Source organism: Eurosta solidaginis, chromosome 1, assembly GCF_040869045.1.
Source record: "Eurosta solidaginis isolate ZX-2024a chromosome 1, ASM4086904v1, whole genome shotgun sequence".
Taxonomy (NCBI): domain Eukaryota; kingdom Metazoa; phylum Arthropoda; class Insecta; order Diptera; family Tephritidae; genus Eurosta; species Eurosta solidaginis.
The window spans coordinates 85,787,075-85,807,543 of record NC_090319.1 but is presented as its reverse complement, the minus strand read 5'-3'; the positions used below and the strand labels follow the sequence as shown (position 1 = coordinate 85,807,543).

The 20,469-nt window shown below is 35.3% G+C and overlaps 1 protein-coding gene and 1 long non-coding RNA gene across 5 annotated transcripts in view; one reads left to right on the top strand and one right to left on the bottom strand.

The window, feature by feature from the left end:
* Positions 1–20,469, top strand: part of LOC137236394 (uncharacterized protein ZK1073.1) — a 469,888-nt gene that overhangs the window by 20,968 nt on the left and 428,451 nt on the right. The window contains exon 3 of one of the 4 annotated variants that reach the window (XM_067758972.1): positions 1,356–3,304. The exons of the other annotated variants lie outside the window; for them this stretch is intronic. Within the exon in view, the coding sequence (XP_067615073.1) occupies positions 1,610–2,731 (1,122 nt within the window). The 5' untranslated portion in view covers positions 1,356–1,609 and the 3' untranslated portion in view covers positions 2,732–3,304. Of the gene's footprint in view, positions 1–1,355; positions 3,305–20,469 lie in introns of those variants that run through there. 4 annotated transcript variants of the gene reach the window in all.
* Positions 1–20,469, bottom strand: part of LOC137236398 (uncharacterized) — a 185,099-nt gene that overhangs the window by 22,192 nt on the left and 142,438 nt on the right. The gene's annotated exons all lie outside the window — the stretch shown is intronic.

Here is a 20,469-nt window from a genome sequence, read left to right as displayed (position 1 = left end):
ATTTTATTTTTATTTTTTATTTTATTTTACATGATTTTATTTTTATTTATTTTATTTTATGTTATATTATTTTATTTTATTTTGTTTTGATTTATTTTATTTTATTTTATATTTTTTAAATTCTATTTTGTATATTTTTTTGTTAATTTTATTTAATTTTATTTCATTTCATTTTAATTTATTTAAAATTATTTGATCTTCCTTTTTTTATTTATTTTTATTTGATTTTATTTTATTATATTTTATTTATTTTATTCTTTTTTATTTCATTTTATTTTGTTTTATTTTATTTTTATTTTCTATTTTATTATATGTTATTTAATTTAATTTAATTTAATTTAATTTTATTCTATTTAATTTTATGTTGTTTTATTTTATTTTATTTTATTTTATTTTATTTTTGTTTTTTATTTTATTTTACGTTATTTTATTTTTATTTATTTTATTTTATGTTATATTATTTTATTTTATTTAATTTTGTTTTGATTTATTTTATTTTATTTTATTTTATATATTTTAAATTCTATTTTGTATATTTTTTTGTAATTTAATTTAATTTTATTTCATTTCATTTTAATTTATTTAAAATTATTTGATCTTTCTTTTTTTATTTATTTTTATTTGATATTATTTTATTATTATTTTATTTATTTTATTCTTTTTTATTTAATTTTATTTTGTTTTATTTTATTTTTATTTTTTTTATTATATGTTATTTAATTTAATTTAATTTAATTTTATTTGATTCTATTTAATTTTATGTTGCTTTACTTTATTTTATTTTAATTTTAATTTTAATTTAGTTTTAATTTAATTTAATATTATTTTATAATATTTTTTAAATTTCATAATTTTTTTTTATTTAATTTTATTTCATTTCATTCCATTTTAATTTTTTTTTATTTCCTTGATACCTGTCTGACATTTCTGTAAAGTAAATTACAAAAGCAGATATCGCGCCTTTAGGAGCATAGGGCAAATTACCTAATATTGTTACGAACGTTGGCGGCACTAAGGGGTACTGCCATCTCTATGCCGATGCTAAGCAGTGACGTGAATGCACATCAATAATTTAATCATTTTGCCTACACCTATGTACGTACACGTAGCGGAGAAGAAATGCACAAGCACATGCAGATATCTTATCTGAAATGCTCCTAAAGGTATGCAATTATAAGTGTGGAAGTGTCGCTCACACATACAAGCGCATGGGGTATGAGAGAATCTATTATACATCTGTAGTTGTAGCTGAGAAATTTATAACTAACTAGTAAGTTCTGGAATTAGAAAAGCCTAGAAATATGCAACGAGGAAATCAGACAGTATAAAAAGGCGACAACCGTGGAGGCGAGAAGTCCGTTTCATTTCAGCTATCAATCAGTTTGGTTATTAAGCAAGCTATTAGTTGCAAAGTATAAGTGTTATTGTGAAGTACTTTAATAAAGGCCATTTTTCCATTATTCAATATTGGAGTTATTTATTCAACAGCTTAGTGATTCGAACTTAGTAGAAGATTGCAAATAAAGGAAATTGCAAGTAAATTCGTTACAATTGGTGTCAGAAGAGGAATTGCTGAATAAATTCCGAAGATTGGGAATATAACTTGGACATGGCAAAGTTGAGTGAATTGAGGATCCAGCAACTGAAAAAGGAGTTGGAGAACTGTGGATGGAATACAATCGGCAATAAGATGGAACTTAAAGCACGGCTACGAGAGGTAATGGAATCGCAAGGAATTGATGTGGACGAGTATGTCTTTAATCCTGATGGGGACGAGATAACCACAAAAATTGAAGGGAAAAACGAAACATCGCAGACAGTTACGAGCACAGACTTGAACATGATTTTGCCTGCAATATCTGCACAAACATCGACAGTAACATCAATGTCGTCGCAAATGTCATCTCAAATGGAAGAACAGAAGACGCATATTGCAGAAATGTCGTCAGAAATAACATCGAAGATTGAAGCACAAGAAACGCGTATGTCAGAAATGTCGACACAGATTACATCCAAGATGGAAACTGAACTGGAAGAACAGAAAACATATATGGCATCCCAACTGGAAGAGCAAAAGACATATATGACATCTCAGTTGGCTAAGCAGTTGAAAGCACAGGAGGCCCGCATATCCTCGCAGCTGGAGGCACAGGAGATAAGGGTAACATCGAAGCTGGAGGCCCAGGATACAAAAATTTTACAGTTTGAGGAAAAAATCGAGGCCGAGATGGATGCTTTGAGAGGACGTATCGAGCAGTTGCAACTAAATCGCCCAGCAGTTTCAACGAGTAACCCAAAGGTAAAAACACCATCCTTTGACGGTTCTGTTCCTTTCCAGGTCTTTAAGCTACAGTTTGAGAAGACCGCAGCAGTGAACAATTGGAATGCTGAAGATAAAGTTGCAGCTCTATTTGTAGCATTGAAGGGGCCAGCAGCCGAAATCCTACAGACGATTCCCGAAGGAGAGCGGAGCAACTATGGAGCACTGATGGCCGCTGTCGAGAGACGTTATGGAAGCGAGCATAGAAAACAGATATTCCAAATTGAGTTGCAAAACCGTCACCAAAGAGCGAATGAGACTTTGCAGGAGGTTGCCTTGGATGTTGAAAGATTGGCTCATCTCGCAAATGCGGACGCACCCGTGGAATACACCGAGAGGGTAAAAATCCAGAGTTTTATAAATGGCATACGGGACCTGGAAACGAAGCTACATACGCGAACCCAAAGCTGACATTTGCTGAAACGGTATCACATGCATTGACTCAGGAAACTGCCTCCCAATTGAGTAAACCAGCATATAAGGCTCATCGTGTGGAAGTAGAAAGACCAGAGTGGGTAGACACAATTTTGGAAGCATTGAAGGGTAAGCAGCAGAAGAATAATGATGCAGTCAAATGCTTTAAGTGTGGGAAGCCAGGACATATTGCGCGTTATTGCAACACCAACCCTAACAGTTCCAACAATGTGGGTGGTCGTAAACGCAGAGCTGAAGGAGATGTGCAGATCTCCAAGACCAATCAATCGTTAAACTAAAGCAAGTCAGCCGCAAGGGGCGACAGCTGGTTCCCTCAATTGAATGCCCCATAATCTCTATCTCACAAATTGGAAGAAGGTCAAGCAATCTTACTGTCGGAGGACATGTGGATGGAAAGGAACGTTTACTGACTGTAGATACGGGTGCATCTCTTACCATCATTCGAGCAGATTTAGTCAACAAGAAGATAAGACCATTGCATGGAGCAAGATTGCGTACAGCCACTGGAGAAGACAGCACGGTTCTAGGAGAAGTATCATGTGAAGTCGCAATTGGGAACGTCACGGTAGTACACAATTTTATAGTGGCAGAGATTGTTGATGAAATCATAATTGGAGTAGACTTTTTAATCGACCAGGGCATCAAGATCGACATGCAAAGCAAGACGATGCGATATAAGAACATGGATGTACCACTTAATTTCGGCTACGAGAGAGGCTACAGCAGTAAACCAGTGCTGGTGTAAGAGAGTGTGCAAATACCACCAAAATCCGAAGCAGTCATCTGGGCAAAGATTGATGGAGATTGTGGGACAAACAAATTGTGGGTCGTCGAAGCAGCAAACAAATCAGCACCGAACATACTTGTAGGAAAAACCCTGGCTATGACAAAAAAAGATGGACGTATTCCCGTAAGAGTACTCAATGAGTTCAAGTCACCACTCAAACTGCCAAAGGAGCTATTTTGGGAAGATGCCAGGCTGAAGTAGTTATTAACTGTGAACAGCTCCAGGAACACGTTTCATCTAGTAATACTGATCTTTCAAATGACATCACCGCATGGACGGAGGGGCTAGAGGAAAATAATCAGAGTAAGGCAAAGCAACTGCTCCTAAAGTACGCAAACATAAGTATTTGACCAGGATGGTTCCAAACCAAGCCGCACCAATATTGTGAAACATCAAATTGACACTGGAGACGTGAGGCCGATACGTCAAGCTCCTCGTAGTGTTCCACTGGCAAAGCGAGAAGTTGTGAGTAAAATCGTACAAGAAATCGAACCATCAGCTAGTCCATGGAGCTCACCTGTGGTACTTGTGAAGAAGAAGGATGTGAAAATGAGGTTTTGCGTGGACTACCGCAAGTTGAATAATGTCACGAAAGAGGATAGCTACCCATTGCCAAGAATTGACGACACTCTGGACTCGCTCTCTGGTACGAAGTGGTTTTCCACATTGGACTTGAAAAGTGGCTACTGGCAAGTGGTCGTAAAGGAGGAAGACAAAGAAAAAACAGCCTTCAGCGTCGGAGATGGTCTTTGGCAATTTACAGTAATGGCTTTTGGACTTTGTAATGCACCAGCTACTTTTGAGAGACTCATGGATCAGGTATTGAAAGGACTGTACTGGAAAACATGCTTGGTATACCTGGACGACATCGTCGTATTAGGCAAGAACTTCGATGAACATCTTAAAAACTTGGAGGAAGTTTTCCAGAGAATAGCTGGCGCTGGTCTGAAACTAAGTCCCAAGAAGTGTGCGCTGTTTAAAAAGGAAGTAAATTATTTGGGTCACAAAGTAACGACAGAAGGTATCCGTACAGTAAAGGAAAAGATAGAGGCAGTAAAGGATTGGCCAAGACCACAGAACTTGCATGAATTAAGAAATTTCCTTGGGCTGTGCAGTTATTACCGGCGATTTGTACCAAACTTTTCCAGCGTAGCCCATAACCTCCATGAGCTTACAAGAAAAAATAAAGCTTTTGAATGGAAGAAGGAGCAAGAAGTGGCTTTCCAAACATTGAAGGAGCGGTCGTGCACTGCCCCAATGTTAGTATATCCGATTCCAGGAGCAACATTTATTCTAGATACAGATGCGAGTGGATATGCTATAGGAGGCGTTTTATCACAACTGGTCGATGGAAAGGAGAAGGTAGTTGCATACTACAGCCGTTCGATTGGAAAACCAGAGAGGAACTATTGCGTTACACGGAGAGAGCTGTTGGCATTGGTAGAGTGCATTAAACATTTTCACAAATATTTCAACGGCCAGCGGTTCCGCGTCAGGACAGATCACGCAGCGTTGAAATGGCTTTTGCAGTTCCGTAATCCAGAAGGACAATTGGCACGGTGGATCGAGCGGCTACAAAGCTATGACTTTTCCATTGAGCATCGGAAAGGTAGTCCCCATGGGAATGCCGATGCAATGTCACGAAAACCATGTAGTTTGGAATGCAAGCACTGTTCAAAGGCCGAGGCTAAAGAAGACATTATAGATGTCCGGCTAATGACTATAACGTGTGCGGATGAATGGGACAAGGAACAACTAAGGAAGTGTCAGCTAGAAGGTACAGATCTATCACATGTTATGCAAGGGCTCGAACGAAACGAAAACCCAAATAGAGGGGAGATGTCAGCAGAGAGTCCCATTGCGAAGTCATATTGGGCACAGTGGGACAGTTTAGAATTGATATCCGGTTGCTTGCATCGAGTACGGGAGAGTGAGGATGGTCAATGCAAGAAGAAACTGATAGTTGTTCCCAGAAAGAGGATTCCTGACGTGCTCAGCGAGCTGCATAATGGTCTAAGCGGAGGTCATCTTGGAATCACGAAGACGCTCGAGAAGATTAAGCAGAGATTCTATTGGGTTGGTTGCCGTCAGTCGGTCACTGAGTGGATTGCGAACTGCGAGGTTTGCAGCAGAGCGAAAGTGCCCAAAACCCGAAGTCATGGCCAGATGAAGCAATATAACTCAGGTGCGCCATTTGAAAGGATCGCCATGGATGTTGCAGCTCCATTTCCTACTCGCAACTGCGGAAACAAATATGTACTGGTGGTTATGGATTACTTCAGCAAATGGCCAGAAGTATACCCAATCCCAAATCAAGAAGCGGAAACAGTAGCAGAAGTGTTTATAAACAATTGGGTTGCAAGGTATGGTGTACCAATGGAGTTACATTCTGACCAAGGCAGGAATTTCGAATCAGTTGTGTTCCAGGAAATGTGTAAATCATTTGGCATTCGAAAAACACGGACAACTGCATTGCATCCTCAATCCGATGGTATGGTAGAATGATTCAATAGAACATTGGAGGAGCATTTAAGGAAAGTACTAGACAAGTACCATAAAGAGTGGGATACCTGCATACCATTATTCTTGATGGCTTACGATCAGCAGTGCATGAGACAACGGGCCAAACTCCTGCAAAAGTAATTTTTGGCAATGACCTTAGACTGACAGCTGATTTGAAGTTTGGGATAGATGCCAATGCGGAGAGAAATGTCAAGAAACCCACTGGTGATTTGGAAGAAGAGCTAAGAGAAATACATGATCTGATAAGGCAACGAACAAAGATTATGAGTGACAGGATGAAAGCCAGATACGATAAAGCACTTAATTCGGAAAGTTTTCAGGAAGGAGATTTGGTGCTGTTATACAACCCACAACGTAAGAAAGGTTTGTCCCCGAAATTGCAGTGTAATTGGGAAGGCCCATACAAAGTTGTAAAACGGATCAACGATGTGGTGTACTTCATACAAACCATTGGCAAACCACGAACCAAAATGAAAGTGGTCCATTTGGAAAGGCTGGCAACGTTTAGATGGAGTGATTTGTCTGATCGGGACGATCAGACTTAGGTGGACGGCAGTGTTACGAATGTTGGCGGCACTAAGTGGTACTGCCATCTCTATGCCGATGCTAAGCAGTGACGTGAATGCACATCAATAATTTAATCATTTTGTCTACACCTATGTACGTACACGCAGCGGGGAAGAGATGCACAAACACATGCAGATATCTTATCTGAGATGCTCCTAAAGGTATGCAATTATAAGTGTGGAAGTGCTGCTCACACATACAAGCGCATGGGGGATGAGAGAATCTATAAAAATTATACATCTGTAGTTGTAGCTGAGAAATTTATAACTAACTAGTAAGTTCTGGAATTAGGAAAGCCTAGAAATATGCAACGAGAAAATCAGACAGTATAAAAAGGCGACAACCGTGGAGGCGAGAAGTCAGTTTCATTTGAGCTATCAGTCAGTTTGGTTATTAAGCAAGCTATTAGTTGCAAAGTATAAGTGTTATTGTGAAGTACTTTAATAAAGGCCATTTTTCCATTACTCAATATTGGATTTATTTATTCAACAGTTTAGTGATTCGAACTTAGTAGAAGATTGCAAATAAGGGAAATTGCAAGTAAATTCGTTACAATATTATTTAACTTTCAGGTTAATTATCGAGCTCAAGGCCGCAAGGATAAATAAAACACCATGTATTATGTGGTATTATAATTTATATAATTGGTCGATATTTCGGTTTCAATCTGAAACCATCATCAGGACTAAAAAAACACAAAATATAATAACAAACATTAGGCAAACATAAAAATAGGAGGTGGATATTTTACATATGGGCATATTTCATAAACAAATACAGCTTACACAAATGAATGTACTTGATCGACTGATCATATGTTCGAACAGATTAAACAATATTAATATTAATAATATTATTTAAATTTAATTTTTTTAATTTTTTTATTTTATTTTATTTTATTTCATTTTAAATTATTCGACACTTTATTTTATTTAGTTTTAATTTATTTAATATTATTTTACTTTTTTTAATTTTGTTATTTTATTTAATTTTCTTGCTTGTTTTTTTACTTTATTTTTTTTTAATTCTTGTTTTATTTTATTTTATTTCATTTCATTTTATTTTATTTAATATTACTTTATTTTTATTTTCTTATTTTATTTTATTTTATTTGATATTATTTTATTTTATTTCATTTTTTTTATTTTTATTTTGTGTTTTTGTGGAAAACAAAAAAGCAATTTTTATTAAGTATATTTGTTTTTTTTTTGCTATATCCGAAACATATGTATGTCCTTATGACAATTAGCAACTCGTAGGACACACTAAAATTAAATATATCCATATAATAAGACAGTTTTCTCACTTCTCGAGCTTCTGTTTAATACTAATTTCAGGGCAGCTTAGAACGAGTTTGTTTGACTGCAGGGTTAATCTGCGTCTACATTTTAATATTTTTTAATTACAATGAAATATGCATACATGTTCCATCTTATAAATGTTTGCATATTTGTGCATATTTATTAGGATGTTTTCTTTTCAGGCGATGTTTTATTATCTGTCCTTCCGGAAAGGAGTGAATTCAGTTTTCGAAAGAAATTTAATGGCGACAATTTGTTTTCTGGTCCTATTTGCTTTCGAGTATTTGCATTTGTCTTTTTGACGCCAAGTCATGGGTTATTTCAAACACCCTAATATACATACAAACAACGTTTATTTATGGATAATAATTTTAATGCTCCTAGGCATTTGTCTTGCCATATTTTACTTATGCCGTAAGTCAAGGTCATAGCATTTAAAGAAATTAAACAATGAATTAGAATAGAAAATTTCCCGCATTAGCCTATGCTACCGTATAGATCGTTCTTTCCGAATTCGCATGGTGCAATTTTTTAATTTTCCTACAAATTTGCAGGGAGCCTTAAAGACCCGTGGTGCAGAATCCAGCACTGCAAACATGCATAAAGAAATTACTCAGCTTGGGCCATTTATTAACATATAGCCGGTGGGTGTGTTGTATTGAATTGATTTAAGTGAATATATATGGTTGAATAATTGCATGCATATGAAAATCTATTATCGAATGCAAACAATTTTATTGCCATAGTAGTTTCATTTCCTTCATCAATTCAATATTTTTACTTCTGTATTTCTTGCCGGATAGCGGACTTATGAAGATGGCACTCATTAACGCTTTAATTGTTAACAAAAGGTTAAATTGCAATTGAAGAATATATATAGAAGCTGGGCACTTGAGACCCGCGAAGTCCATGTAACCACTTTTTTGTTGTTTGGTTGTTAGGCATTAACGGTTTATGGCTCTGAATCATAAATGGTGTTAAAGGAAGTTCCAATCGCCTTTCGAGGACTTGAGAGAAAAGTTCTCCTCCAATGAGTTTCATTGATGAACTCTATGAACTTTACGCAGGCGTAAACAAAGTGCACAAAGTAAATCCTTCTTGCTAAAAAATTATTCCATCGACACCCTAATCTAGCAACAGAGGAGGAGAAGGCCTCCATTACGTATCACCAGCGGGTTAGAGGCCGAAAATGTACCGGCGGCTGGAATGCCTGTCGTAAAAGGCGAGATGTTGTGTGGCACAACCCTTACAAGGAAATGCCAGCGCAATTCAACCTAAATGTCAAGCTCATCTACCGGTGGCGAATCCTGTTTCTTTAGCAGCCGGGGCTTTGGCGACACCGAGCTTTTCATGGAACTACGGGATTGGGGCGCGAAGGCCCCGAAGGTTTAATGTGGTCATATTAAATCGTTTCAAAGATAATCGGTCTCATATCTTAATGGTGCTTGTTACCAGAACGTACCAGATCTATCTATATCCGGCATATTACCATCAATATCGATAACACTCCCCAAAACCTTCGGGGAGTAATTTATCGCTACAACAATTGCAACAAAAACCTCCAGTGCGTGATATCTCTGCATGCTCACAATTGGCATCAAGAATTTTGAATTTTTAAAGAACTCCTTCATACACTAAGCTGATACTAAATAAATAATCACGCAACAATAAAACAACATGAAGCAGCCACTCGTATATACATGAACATATCAATCTAAGCGGGGTCGCCCCTCGGCAGTGTTTGGCAAGCACTCCGGGTGTATTTCTGCCATTAAAAGCTCTCAGTGAAAACTCATCTGCTTTGCAGATGCCGTTCGGAGTCGGCATAAAACATGTACGTCCCGTCCGGCCAATTTGTAGGGAAAATCAAGAGGAGCACGACGCAAATTGGAAGAGAAGCTCGGCCTTAGATCTCTTCGGAGGTTATCGCGCCTTACATTTATTTATTTTATTATATCAATCATCATTTACACACATATATAAAAGGCAACGAAGAGATAGCTGACACACATATGTAGTCATCAGCCGAAGTTGTTACTCACATACACACGCATATATATAGCTCAATTACCAAGCATGAGATACAGCAGTTCTAGAAGGCGAATCGTCTAGACTTTAGTTGAAATATGCGAATGAAGCAACGGAGAGTATAAAAGCAGCGCAAGCTGAGTAGTCAGCAATCAGTTTGATTTAAATACGCTATCCGTTGCGAAGTGAAGTATAACTGTGAAGTATAATTGTACTAGGCCCAAAGTAGTCAAATAAAGACCATTTTGCAATAGAGAATATTGGAGTGATTTATTCAACAGTTTAGCGATTCGAACGTTAGCAGAAGCTTTCAAATAAGCGGAATTTCCAGAAATTCGTTACAATACGAACATATAGCGGACACTCTTTTGACTTTTACTTTTACTCTGGCGTAGACTTTTTGTTACGAGCTTTACGTTACTTTAGGTATGTAAACAAATTTATAAAATATTTTTATATACTACGCATAGTGTCCCATTACAAAATACATAAACAACAACAAAATATGTGCATTACGCGAATCCACTAAAAATCGCGTTTTGTTAACTAAAAATAAATGAAGCATAAATTATTCCATTTATATAATTGATTTATTTTGGAGAAAGCTATTATTTGTTTGCACTTATGTTTATTAAGGTGGTCCGTATAAATGAAATAAACGATTTTCTCCAGTCTTTCCTCTTCAGATGATTAAACCTCGGTCAAAAATATCACCTATAAATTTTTAGCCCTATACGAAACTGTTAAGCAGCGTCGCACAGTGGTTAATACACCGAAAGAAATTGTGCTAGTAAAATCAACGAATCGGTTCTGTTGTTCTTGACTTAACGGAGATTCGGTGAAATGGATCGAATTATGGTTAATTGGACCGAGTTCTTTGTCAAGCGACCAAATTAGTTTAGTCATTTCAACAGAAGAGAATTTACCGCTCTGAAGTTAACAAAATTCTATGAAATTGACAGATTCCTAATCAATCTAACTGGTTTTCTGTTAACAAAACTGATCTCACAGGTCATTTCAACGGCGAACAACAGTTAATGCATGAGCAAATTTTCTCTACTTTGTACTTATGATGACGGTGCCACTAGTTAAAAAAAACCAAAATAAAAAAACCACCAAATTGAAAAAACACAAAAATTGGGAAAACAACAAAGAACTAGTTTTTCAGTTATGAATACAAAACGAAAAAACCCTTCTTTGAATTTACTGTGCATAACACTGCAAAAAATTATGCGATACCGGGACACCTATTTATCGGGTAAAATTTTGCAACTTCTCCTCCAAGCGAAATGCAAAATTGCGTCCTCGCGTTGCAAAAGTTTTGTTTGAACGAAGAGGATTTTTCCAAAGTTAATAAAATTTTTTTCAAGTTTTTACGAATTTTCACTCACGCGAACGAATCTAATCTCTTCTACTATATATTTGTGGAAGTATGTCTGTATGTATGTTTGGACTTGCAGCCTAAACCGCAGAATGGAATCGAACGAAATTTTGCCATGACATACCCTGAGTGCGTCAATCTATGGTAGGCTATATAAAAAAAGTTTTCGACAAGGGGACGTGGCACCTCCCATACAACTGGAATTTTTCGTAGTCAATATATCTGAAAATATTAAGGCTAGACGGCTGAAATTAGGTGAGAAGGTATATAAGACCAATCCGTACCCCCTCCAGAAAAACTGGGTATAACGAAAAAGGGGCGTGGTACCTCCCATACAACTGGAATTTTTCGTTGTCAATATATCTGAAAGTATTAAACTAGACGACTGAAATTAGGTGAGAAGGTATATAAGACTAATCCCTACCCCCTCGGGAAAAATTGGGAATAGCGAAAAAGGGGCGTGGTATGTCCCATACAAATGGGGGTTCAGATTAGTCTAATATATTAGTCTATATAGTACTGCTTTTATTTATACCCGAACGATGTCGGGTACTCTGCTAGTAAGATAATAAAAAAACATCTACATTAAGGCTTTCGACAGCATTCAAGTTTGAGTTGTTTTGGAATCGTTTCAACTTAAAGTGTTACCAAAATTAAACTTGCCGAATTACATGTAAAGTTACTCCAGTGGTTAATTAACTTCCCCGATTTGATTCTTTAATTTTCTCTTTTAAAATGTTATGTCAAACATTTATACTACAAGTTTTGTTCGAATAAATCAAGTGTGGCAACTCTACATGCGACAGAAGAAATCGAGAATGAGCTGCAAACTGAAAGAATTGAGAATCAGTTTCGTGACTACTATTTTCATTTCTATTTGAAAAGTGAAGTGACGCGCCGCGAAGTTCAAAACTATAAATTGTATAAATTATAAAAAATAAAATTTAGTGAAAGTGCGTTTAATAAAACAGAGTAATAAAGTGTATAATATAATGTAATTTAATATTTGAGGTACGTCCAATTGAAGTTCGGTTAGTAAGTACATACATATGTATGTACATATGTACTTATTTGTCCGATTTTTGTTTTAAATTCAAAGAAAATGGTAACATTTTATATTAAATGTGCATACACAAATATAATTATAATATAACAATATGGTGAAAATTTTTGAAGAAAAAGTTAAAATAAAGTTCTTGAAACCGACGCCAATGTGGCATGTACTAACGAGTTTGTGAATATGTATGTAGTAAGCATGCGTATTTATGTATGTAGATACTTCCATCAATTTCGGGAAGCTATGCTTGACGGACTTGGGCATAGCTAATGGTATTGAACAACTAAAGATGTCAACCACAACTGACGCAGATGCCCTCTCGGCTGTCCTGTTGCAAAGTTGTTCATCTTTGATTGTTCCTTTAAGGCACATATTTAATATGTCACTATCTGCCGGAGATTTTATTGATGCATGGAAATTGACTTTTATTACGCCTATCCTTAAAGGTGGTAACAAAAATGATATCGAAAATTATAGGCCGATATCCAAACTTAACACTGTGTCAAAACTATTTGAGTGCATAGTTAAGAATAAAATTTATTTCTCCGTGAAACATCTACTATGTCCTCAGCAGCACGGTTTCGTTACTAGTAGATCTACCATAACTAATCTGGCTGCTTTTACGGAAGACTGTTTGGATTCCTTTCAAAAGGGCTATCAAATCGACGCGGTCTATACTGATTTTTCTGAGGCTTTCGATAGGGTATCGCATCGAATACTACTGGCAAAACTTGAGTGCTTGGGCTTTCACTATGAGTTTCTGAAGTGGATCTCTTCTTAATTAGAGAACAGAAGTTGTATCTTCGTCTAGATAATATGTCATGTTGTTGTTGTTGTCATAATATGTCATCTTTTCCATTCGCCCCAACTTCCGGTGTCCCCCAGGGCAGCGTTTTGGGTCCGCTACTATTTGTCATATTTATTAACGACATATCATCTTGCTTTTCAAGGTGTAAGTTTCTTCTTTATGCTGATGACTTAAAAGTTTACCATGAAATCAAGTGCTTGGATGATTCTTTAATCTTACAAAATGAGCTTAGAAACTTATATCATTGGTGTGTCCGTAATCTTCTATTCCTAAATATTGGTAAGTGTCATTTTACCACTTATGCTAAAGGTTCGGGTTTAGTTCCTACATCGTATAGTATCTCAGACATTCAATTAAAAAAGTCTACTGAAGTTAAAGATTTGGGTGTGTATTTTGATACCACTGACTTTTACCACTCACATAAGCTATACAGTTTCTAAAGCGTACGCGATGTTGGCTTTCATCCGCCGTAACTGCTCATCATTTTCAGATCCTTATACTCTCAAACTATTGTACACATCTTTAGTTAGATCGAGGTTGGAGTATGCGGTATTTGTTTGAAGACCTTTTCATGCTGTTTATATAAAGAGGTTGGAGTTTGTTCAGAGAGCTTCTGTGCGCTTTGCATTGCGGTCGATGAACTTTGTAGACTCTGTACCATCATATCACTCTCGTTGTTTACTGATAAATCTTATGCCACTAGACTCCAGGCGAACTCTGTTGTCAATGTGGATTGTCTTTGATATCGTTTCGGGCTCAATTGACTGTTTTTACCTCCTCATGAAAATTCGTTTTAATGTACCCTGTCGTATCCTTCGTTGTAACGATTTGTTTTATATGGGTGTTGCTAGAATGATTTATGCAATGAATGGTCCCCTTAGGCGGACACTTCCTCAATTTAATGCTTATTCCTATTCCTTGGCGTCTGATTTTAGTTGTAGTAAATTTACATTTAAGAACCTTATAATCAGATACTTGTCATAAAGTTAACTATACTTTTTATATAAGCTATGTAAACTTGAAGTTTTGTATATTAACAGTTTATAAACACCTTGTTTGTTGATTAAATATATAAATCTAAATTTATATGGCAACATACTTTCGTACAAAGCTGTCGATGGATGTCGGAACAAGTTTTGTTTATTTGAATTCAGATTTATGTTATTATTATTTTAATTAATATTACTAAATATAGCAATAAAATCATTAGAAATGAAATGTACATATGTGTAATTTATACAAATAAAAGAAAACTACGTAAGTTTAAAAATATATTTATCCGGCTTTTATTTTTTCCACAATTATTAATGTCATATGACCAGAAAACTCTGTTGATGTAAAAAATTACGCTATTAATCTAGAAAAAACAGAAATATCTGTTATTTCTATACATTTCACTGGTAGTGTCATTTCGACAATAAAATCTATTAATTTAACAGTTTATGCTGGTTATTTCGAATCAACAAAAATCTCTGTCATTTCTACGGCTTTCGCTGTTAGTCTCATCTTAACATTAAATCTCTTAGAGGTTTTCCGGTCAATTTTATATTAATTTAAATTTTTTGAGTTAGGCTCTTTTGACCATTAACTGTGAAGTGCAAATAAAATAATTTATTCCACTTTTCCAATCCAACGTTTCGCTAGACTTCCTAGCATCATCAGGGGTGATCTATTTATTTAAAAAACAACAAAAAATAAACAACCGTGAAAAACAATAATAAGCCTTATATAAGACACTTATTAACAAATTTACGTGTAACAACATTAAAAACAAGAAGAAACAACACTTACACAATATGTTTAGTTAGGATCTAAAAATTAAAAAATATAGTACCATCACCGTTTGGTATCATCGTCAAATTTGTTAATAAGTGCCTTATATAAGGCTTATTATTGTTTTTCACGGTTGTTTATTTTTTGTTGTTTTTTAAATAAATAGATCACCCCTGATGATGCTAGGAAGTCTAGCGAAACGTTGTGTTGGAAAAGTGGAATAAATTATTTTATTTGCACTTCACAGTTAATGGTCAAAAGAGCCTAACTCAAAAAATTTAAATTAAATCTCTTAATTTAACAGTTTGCACTGGTAATTTGAAAAGAACAGAAATCCCTTTCATATTAACAGTTTTGATTGGTATTATTAGAGCGACAGTAATAATTGTTAATTTAACAAAACTATGGGTAAAGTTTAATGAAACAACTTTTTTTGTTTATCTGATTACTAAAACGCTTAATTACGAATCAACGATTTGTGCGCAGTTGATTCAACATCTTGTTGCGATGGATAAAAATTGACAGAAATTTCGGTTGAATTGACCCGTATTTCGGTTGATTTTACCAGTCTTTTTCTTTCAGTATATAGAACTAGGGCCCACTCCATTTTAAATAATCATTAACACCTTTCATTTGATAACATATCGTACAAACACATTCTAGAGTCACCCCTGGTACACCTTTATGGCGATATCCCTATAGAACTATGGCACACATCCTTTTAAAATACTCTTCAATGCCTTCCCTTTGATACCCATGTCATACAAACACATTCCAGGGTTATCCTAGGTTCATTTTCCTACTTGGTGATTTTTGTTAAGCGTTTTTTTTTGTTAAGCGTTTTTTTAAGTGCAAAATCGCATACAATATTATATGGAAAATGTATTAATGTATTGTTAACTTTTTAAGTAAAACTTTATGGAGCGGCTCGGGCAAACAGTTTGAAAATAACCGGCACCCTATTAAGTGTATACATTAGTTGAGTGCTGCCAAATCTCATAGTACTGATCCGGATCGTTCCAATGAGATTAAATCGAGCTGGATGGCTCACTGGAATGGCCCAAATATCAGTTCCAGACCCAGACAACCAGAGGAATTCCGAGGCTCCACTTTTTGATATGTGTATGCACCAGCTTTTGCCTGGAACCCACGCATATGTTCAGAAGAACTTCGCACCGCAACCATTCAACGGGATATGAAAGGCTCACTCTCTGATGGCGGTACACAGTGAAGTGAATGAATGGAACTCTGAGCGATTGACTTATGTCTAAGCTGTAGAGGCTAGAAGTAAATAGACAGTGTTAAACAAACCCTAAATTAACCTTACTAATCCTAGCTTTGAGCACTGCAGATAACAAATCCTAAGTTACTTGGCCACTTTTCACAAGAGCTTCCAAACTTAATCTACGGCTTTGAAGCTATGCAAGATTTTATCTTATTTTCTTTCTGATTGCTAGGATGAAACAGCGATATTTGTATTGTATTGTATTTTATTAAACATTTTCCAGATGCATACTTATTAACCTAAGATTACAATATTACATTAAATAATTTCAAATTACTATGCAGCATAGGAAAAGTATATGGCATTTTTTATATTAAAGTTTAACATAGTTCTAAATGCCAGTCCTAGCTTTGGTATATTGTTTTGTGTGGGGTGTACAAAAATAAAATTTTCATAAAGAGTTTAAGTTATACATTAAATTAAATCATCAAAGATATGAAAGATAATCAATACTAAATATTTGCAGCTTCCTAAGGTATGTACGGTTTATAGGGTCATCCTCAGCATCGTTTCTAATTCAAAGTGATTATAACCAAAAAGATACAGCTTAACTTCTTTTTTAAATAAGTTGACATTTCTTATTACCTGTACAGTGGCAGGAAGGGAGTTGAAAAATTTGCACGACGTGTATGTGTAAAAACTTCTAAAGTGCGACGTCCTAGTATGCGGAATTTGTACCATCGGAAGTAGATTTCTTCGTAAGTTGTAGACTTCCGAAGGAAAGCTTTCCAGGTAGCCACACCGTATAAAGAATGTTTTTAAAACTTTGTAAAGATAGAGATGTCGACACGGAAATATATCTAGTTTCCTAAAATATAGCATAGAGTGAGACCTATAGTTTGCACTACAGATTCGCCTTATAATCCCCTTTTGAATTGTTACCACTGCTGACAGCTTATTAGCCGAAGCGCCGCCCCAGCATGTGATACCATATTGCAGTTTAGATTGAAATATTCCGTAGTAAACTGTTTTTAAAGTGGATATTGAACATAACTTTTTCAGACGATAAAAGTGACGAGTGGTATATAGAAAGTATTTTTTTAGTGCATTAATGTGCTCAGACCAACTCAAGCGGTTGTCTATTATAATTCCTAGGTACTTGAAATTCTCAACAACTTCAACCCTGAAGCAGCTCTCACTACAGTTTCTATTACAATCAAAAGATCTCATCGCGCCACTTTGAGTGCACGATATATGGTGCATGTTAAAGCGAGAGCACACTGCGGAGTGAAATATGACATCATAACTTGGTTGTTCTTTGAGAACATGACTGAAATACATAAGTCTAGTTTTACTACTTACAATCAGTTTGTGTGAAGCGAACCAGGTTCGTAACAAATGTATATCATGGTTAATGTCACATATTAATTCAAAGTAATTCGGTGTACTGTACGCAATTGCAAGATCGTCTGCAAAGGCAGTGGCCTTGCCTCTCAATGGAAGCTTAAATATTGAATTAATATAGACCAAGAACAATATTGGACCAAGAAATGAGCCTTGGGGAACACCCAGATTAACAAGCTGTAATCTACTGTAGCTACATTCTACTTTAACTTTTTGTGTTCTGCCCGATATATACGATTTAAGCCACTTATGCATAACACCGCATAATCCTGCACTATATAGTTTATCCAATAGTACACCCCTATCGACCATATCAAAAGCTTTTGTTATGTCCACAAAGAGACCAGCACAACTTCTTTTTTCATCCAGAGCTTTGTAGACGTTGGTGCAAAAATCTAGCAAAGCGTCTTCTGTTGAAAGGTCAGAACGAAAGCTAAACTGCATGGAGCTAAAAAAGCTCGCTTTATTTAGAAAATTAACAATTCTGGTTTTAACAGCCTTTTCAAAAACTTTAGATATGGCCGAGAGTAGTGAAACAGGTCTGTAATTATTAACATCTTTTTTATCCCCTTTTTTCAAGATCGGAATTACAATCGCACATTTCAAACCATCGGGAAAAATACCCTGAGTAATGCTGGTGTTGAATAAGTATATCAGTATATCAACCACATTAAAATATATCTTTTTTAAAATTAAATTGGAAATACTATCCTCACCGCATGAACTAGAGTTTTTTAAGGTTTTTATAATGCTTATAATTTCGAAACCTGTGATAGGGTCAAAAAAGAAGCTATTTCGAGCATCTTGGCCCGATGGTAAATGGGTCGCAAACCGACAATTGCATTTAGTTAATACTGTGTTCCCAACCGTTGTAAAGTGCGTGTTAAGTTTATTAGCTACTTCCACAGCATCCGTAATCGACTGACTCCCAGCTTGTAATGCTATTCGCTCATTATCTTTTTCACCGTTTCGATTAAGAAGATTATTGACAACTTCCCATTCTTTCCTAATATTACCAAGTGCTGAATTAAACTTGTTTCGAAAGAAGTTTTCCCGCGTCAGTCGTATGGCCTTATTGGTGCTATTACTTATTTTGTTGTATCTAGTGCGGAGCCTTCTATTACTAGGATACTTTGCACACTTTTTTCTTAGTTGGTTTTTGAGCTTTATTTTCTGTAGGAGATCTCGAGTAATCCAAGGCTTAAGTCTCACATTTTTTTTACGATTATTCACAGTATACGAAGAGTTGAGAATGTGCGTGTTTAAGGTATCTAAAAATATGTAAAAAGCTACTGATATGTCATTTTCAGCGAGGACATTCGACCAACTTTCGAAACATAGCTTATGGTTCAGCATAGGGAAATTAACTTTGGTATATGATTTCTGAACGCGATTTGCTTTTGGTTTGTCGAAAACAATTCCAAATATTTGCAAACCCGTCATCGTGTGATCAGTTACTTGCAAGTCAATGTTAAAACTATTACAATATCTATATGGTACGGCATTAAAGCGGCAAAAAATATGATCAATACACGTACCCGAACTTAAGCGCGTCGGCTCATTAATATAGGAAGTATAACCATTTCCAGCTATCAAGGCCAAATAATCGTCAGTTGTATTACAGTGATGCAAAAGGTCTAAATTAAAATCACCCAGTATGAAAAAGTTTGTAGTTTCTTCACACAGCACGAAACTGGAGTATTCTTGAATAAATACAGAAATAGGAACAGATTGTAGTCTGTATACCCCTAGGAAAACAAATTGTTCGCCTTTTATATTAAGAGAAAGTTGTAGCATATCAGCACTATAAAGATTTTTACTTACTGAGGTACACTCATAAGTATCGCGCACAAAGGCTCCAACACCTCCCGCACTGTATCTATCATTCGCATTGGCATAAAAATTGAAATGAGGTATGCTGTAGTCACTTACTTCATAAGAATATATCCAAATTTCCTTTAAAAATATAATATCTGGTAGGCAACCTAATGCATCGATATAACTTAAAAATAAATCAAAATTCTGCCTAAGGCTACGTATATTCTGATGCACAACTTTTATATCGTTAGAACCTAATGAGGGCGCTTTATGAAAAAAATGTTTGCTAGCGATGATTGGGTTATCATCAATCAGAACGTCAACAAACATCGAAGAAAAATAAATGAAGAAAAAAAGAACAAAGAGTATAGCTACAGAGTAGCTAATCAACAATAAATTTTATGTCTTCAAAAGTTCTGATGTTGATATATATTGCCAACCTGAATATCCTCGCGATTCCCATTGGAGTTTACCTGTAAGCTTTTTTTTATATTTATTAGGAACTACTTAAATTTAATTTAACAAAAATTATTTATGCATCAAATTAAAATACGATTGATTGAATTTTCCGATTTGCCATATCATTCCCCCATTCCCACGATCTCGGAATACACGGAAAATTTACTATACTGGCTATACTATACTATACTGATCTTTAAGTAGATTTAAGTATCAGCAAATGCTTACATTTCCCAAATTCAAGTTTTCTATATACAATAATGAAGCCAAAAAAAATAACTCTTTTAGTTTAACATTAACTTATTGAACTTAATTAATTAAGACGTTATTTGTTTACCGTCTACGAAAGTAGAATAAAAACAATTCTCATTGTTTATTTGAACTTATTATTCGCTTTACAAATTGTTCTTAATTAATTATAGCTAGAAGAGCAATACTCAATTAAATCTACAAAAACAAAACTACAAATATTTGTTGCAAGCACCATAATTTTAGGTTGACGGTCAATTTATTGAACGGTTGGTCGGCCAGTGCTACAATACAAACATAATTAGAATGAATTGTTGTAAGAAAACTGTTTTGT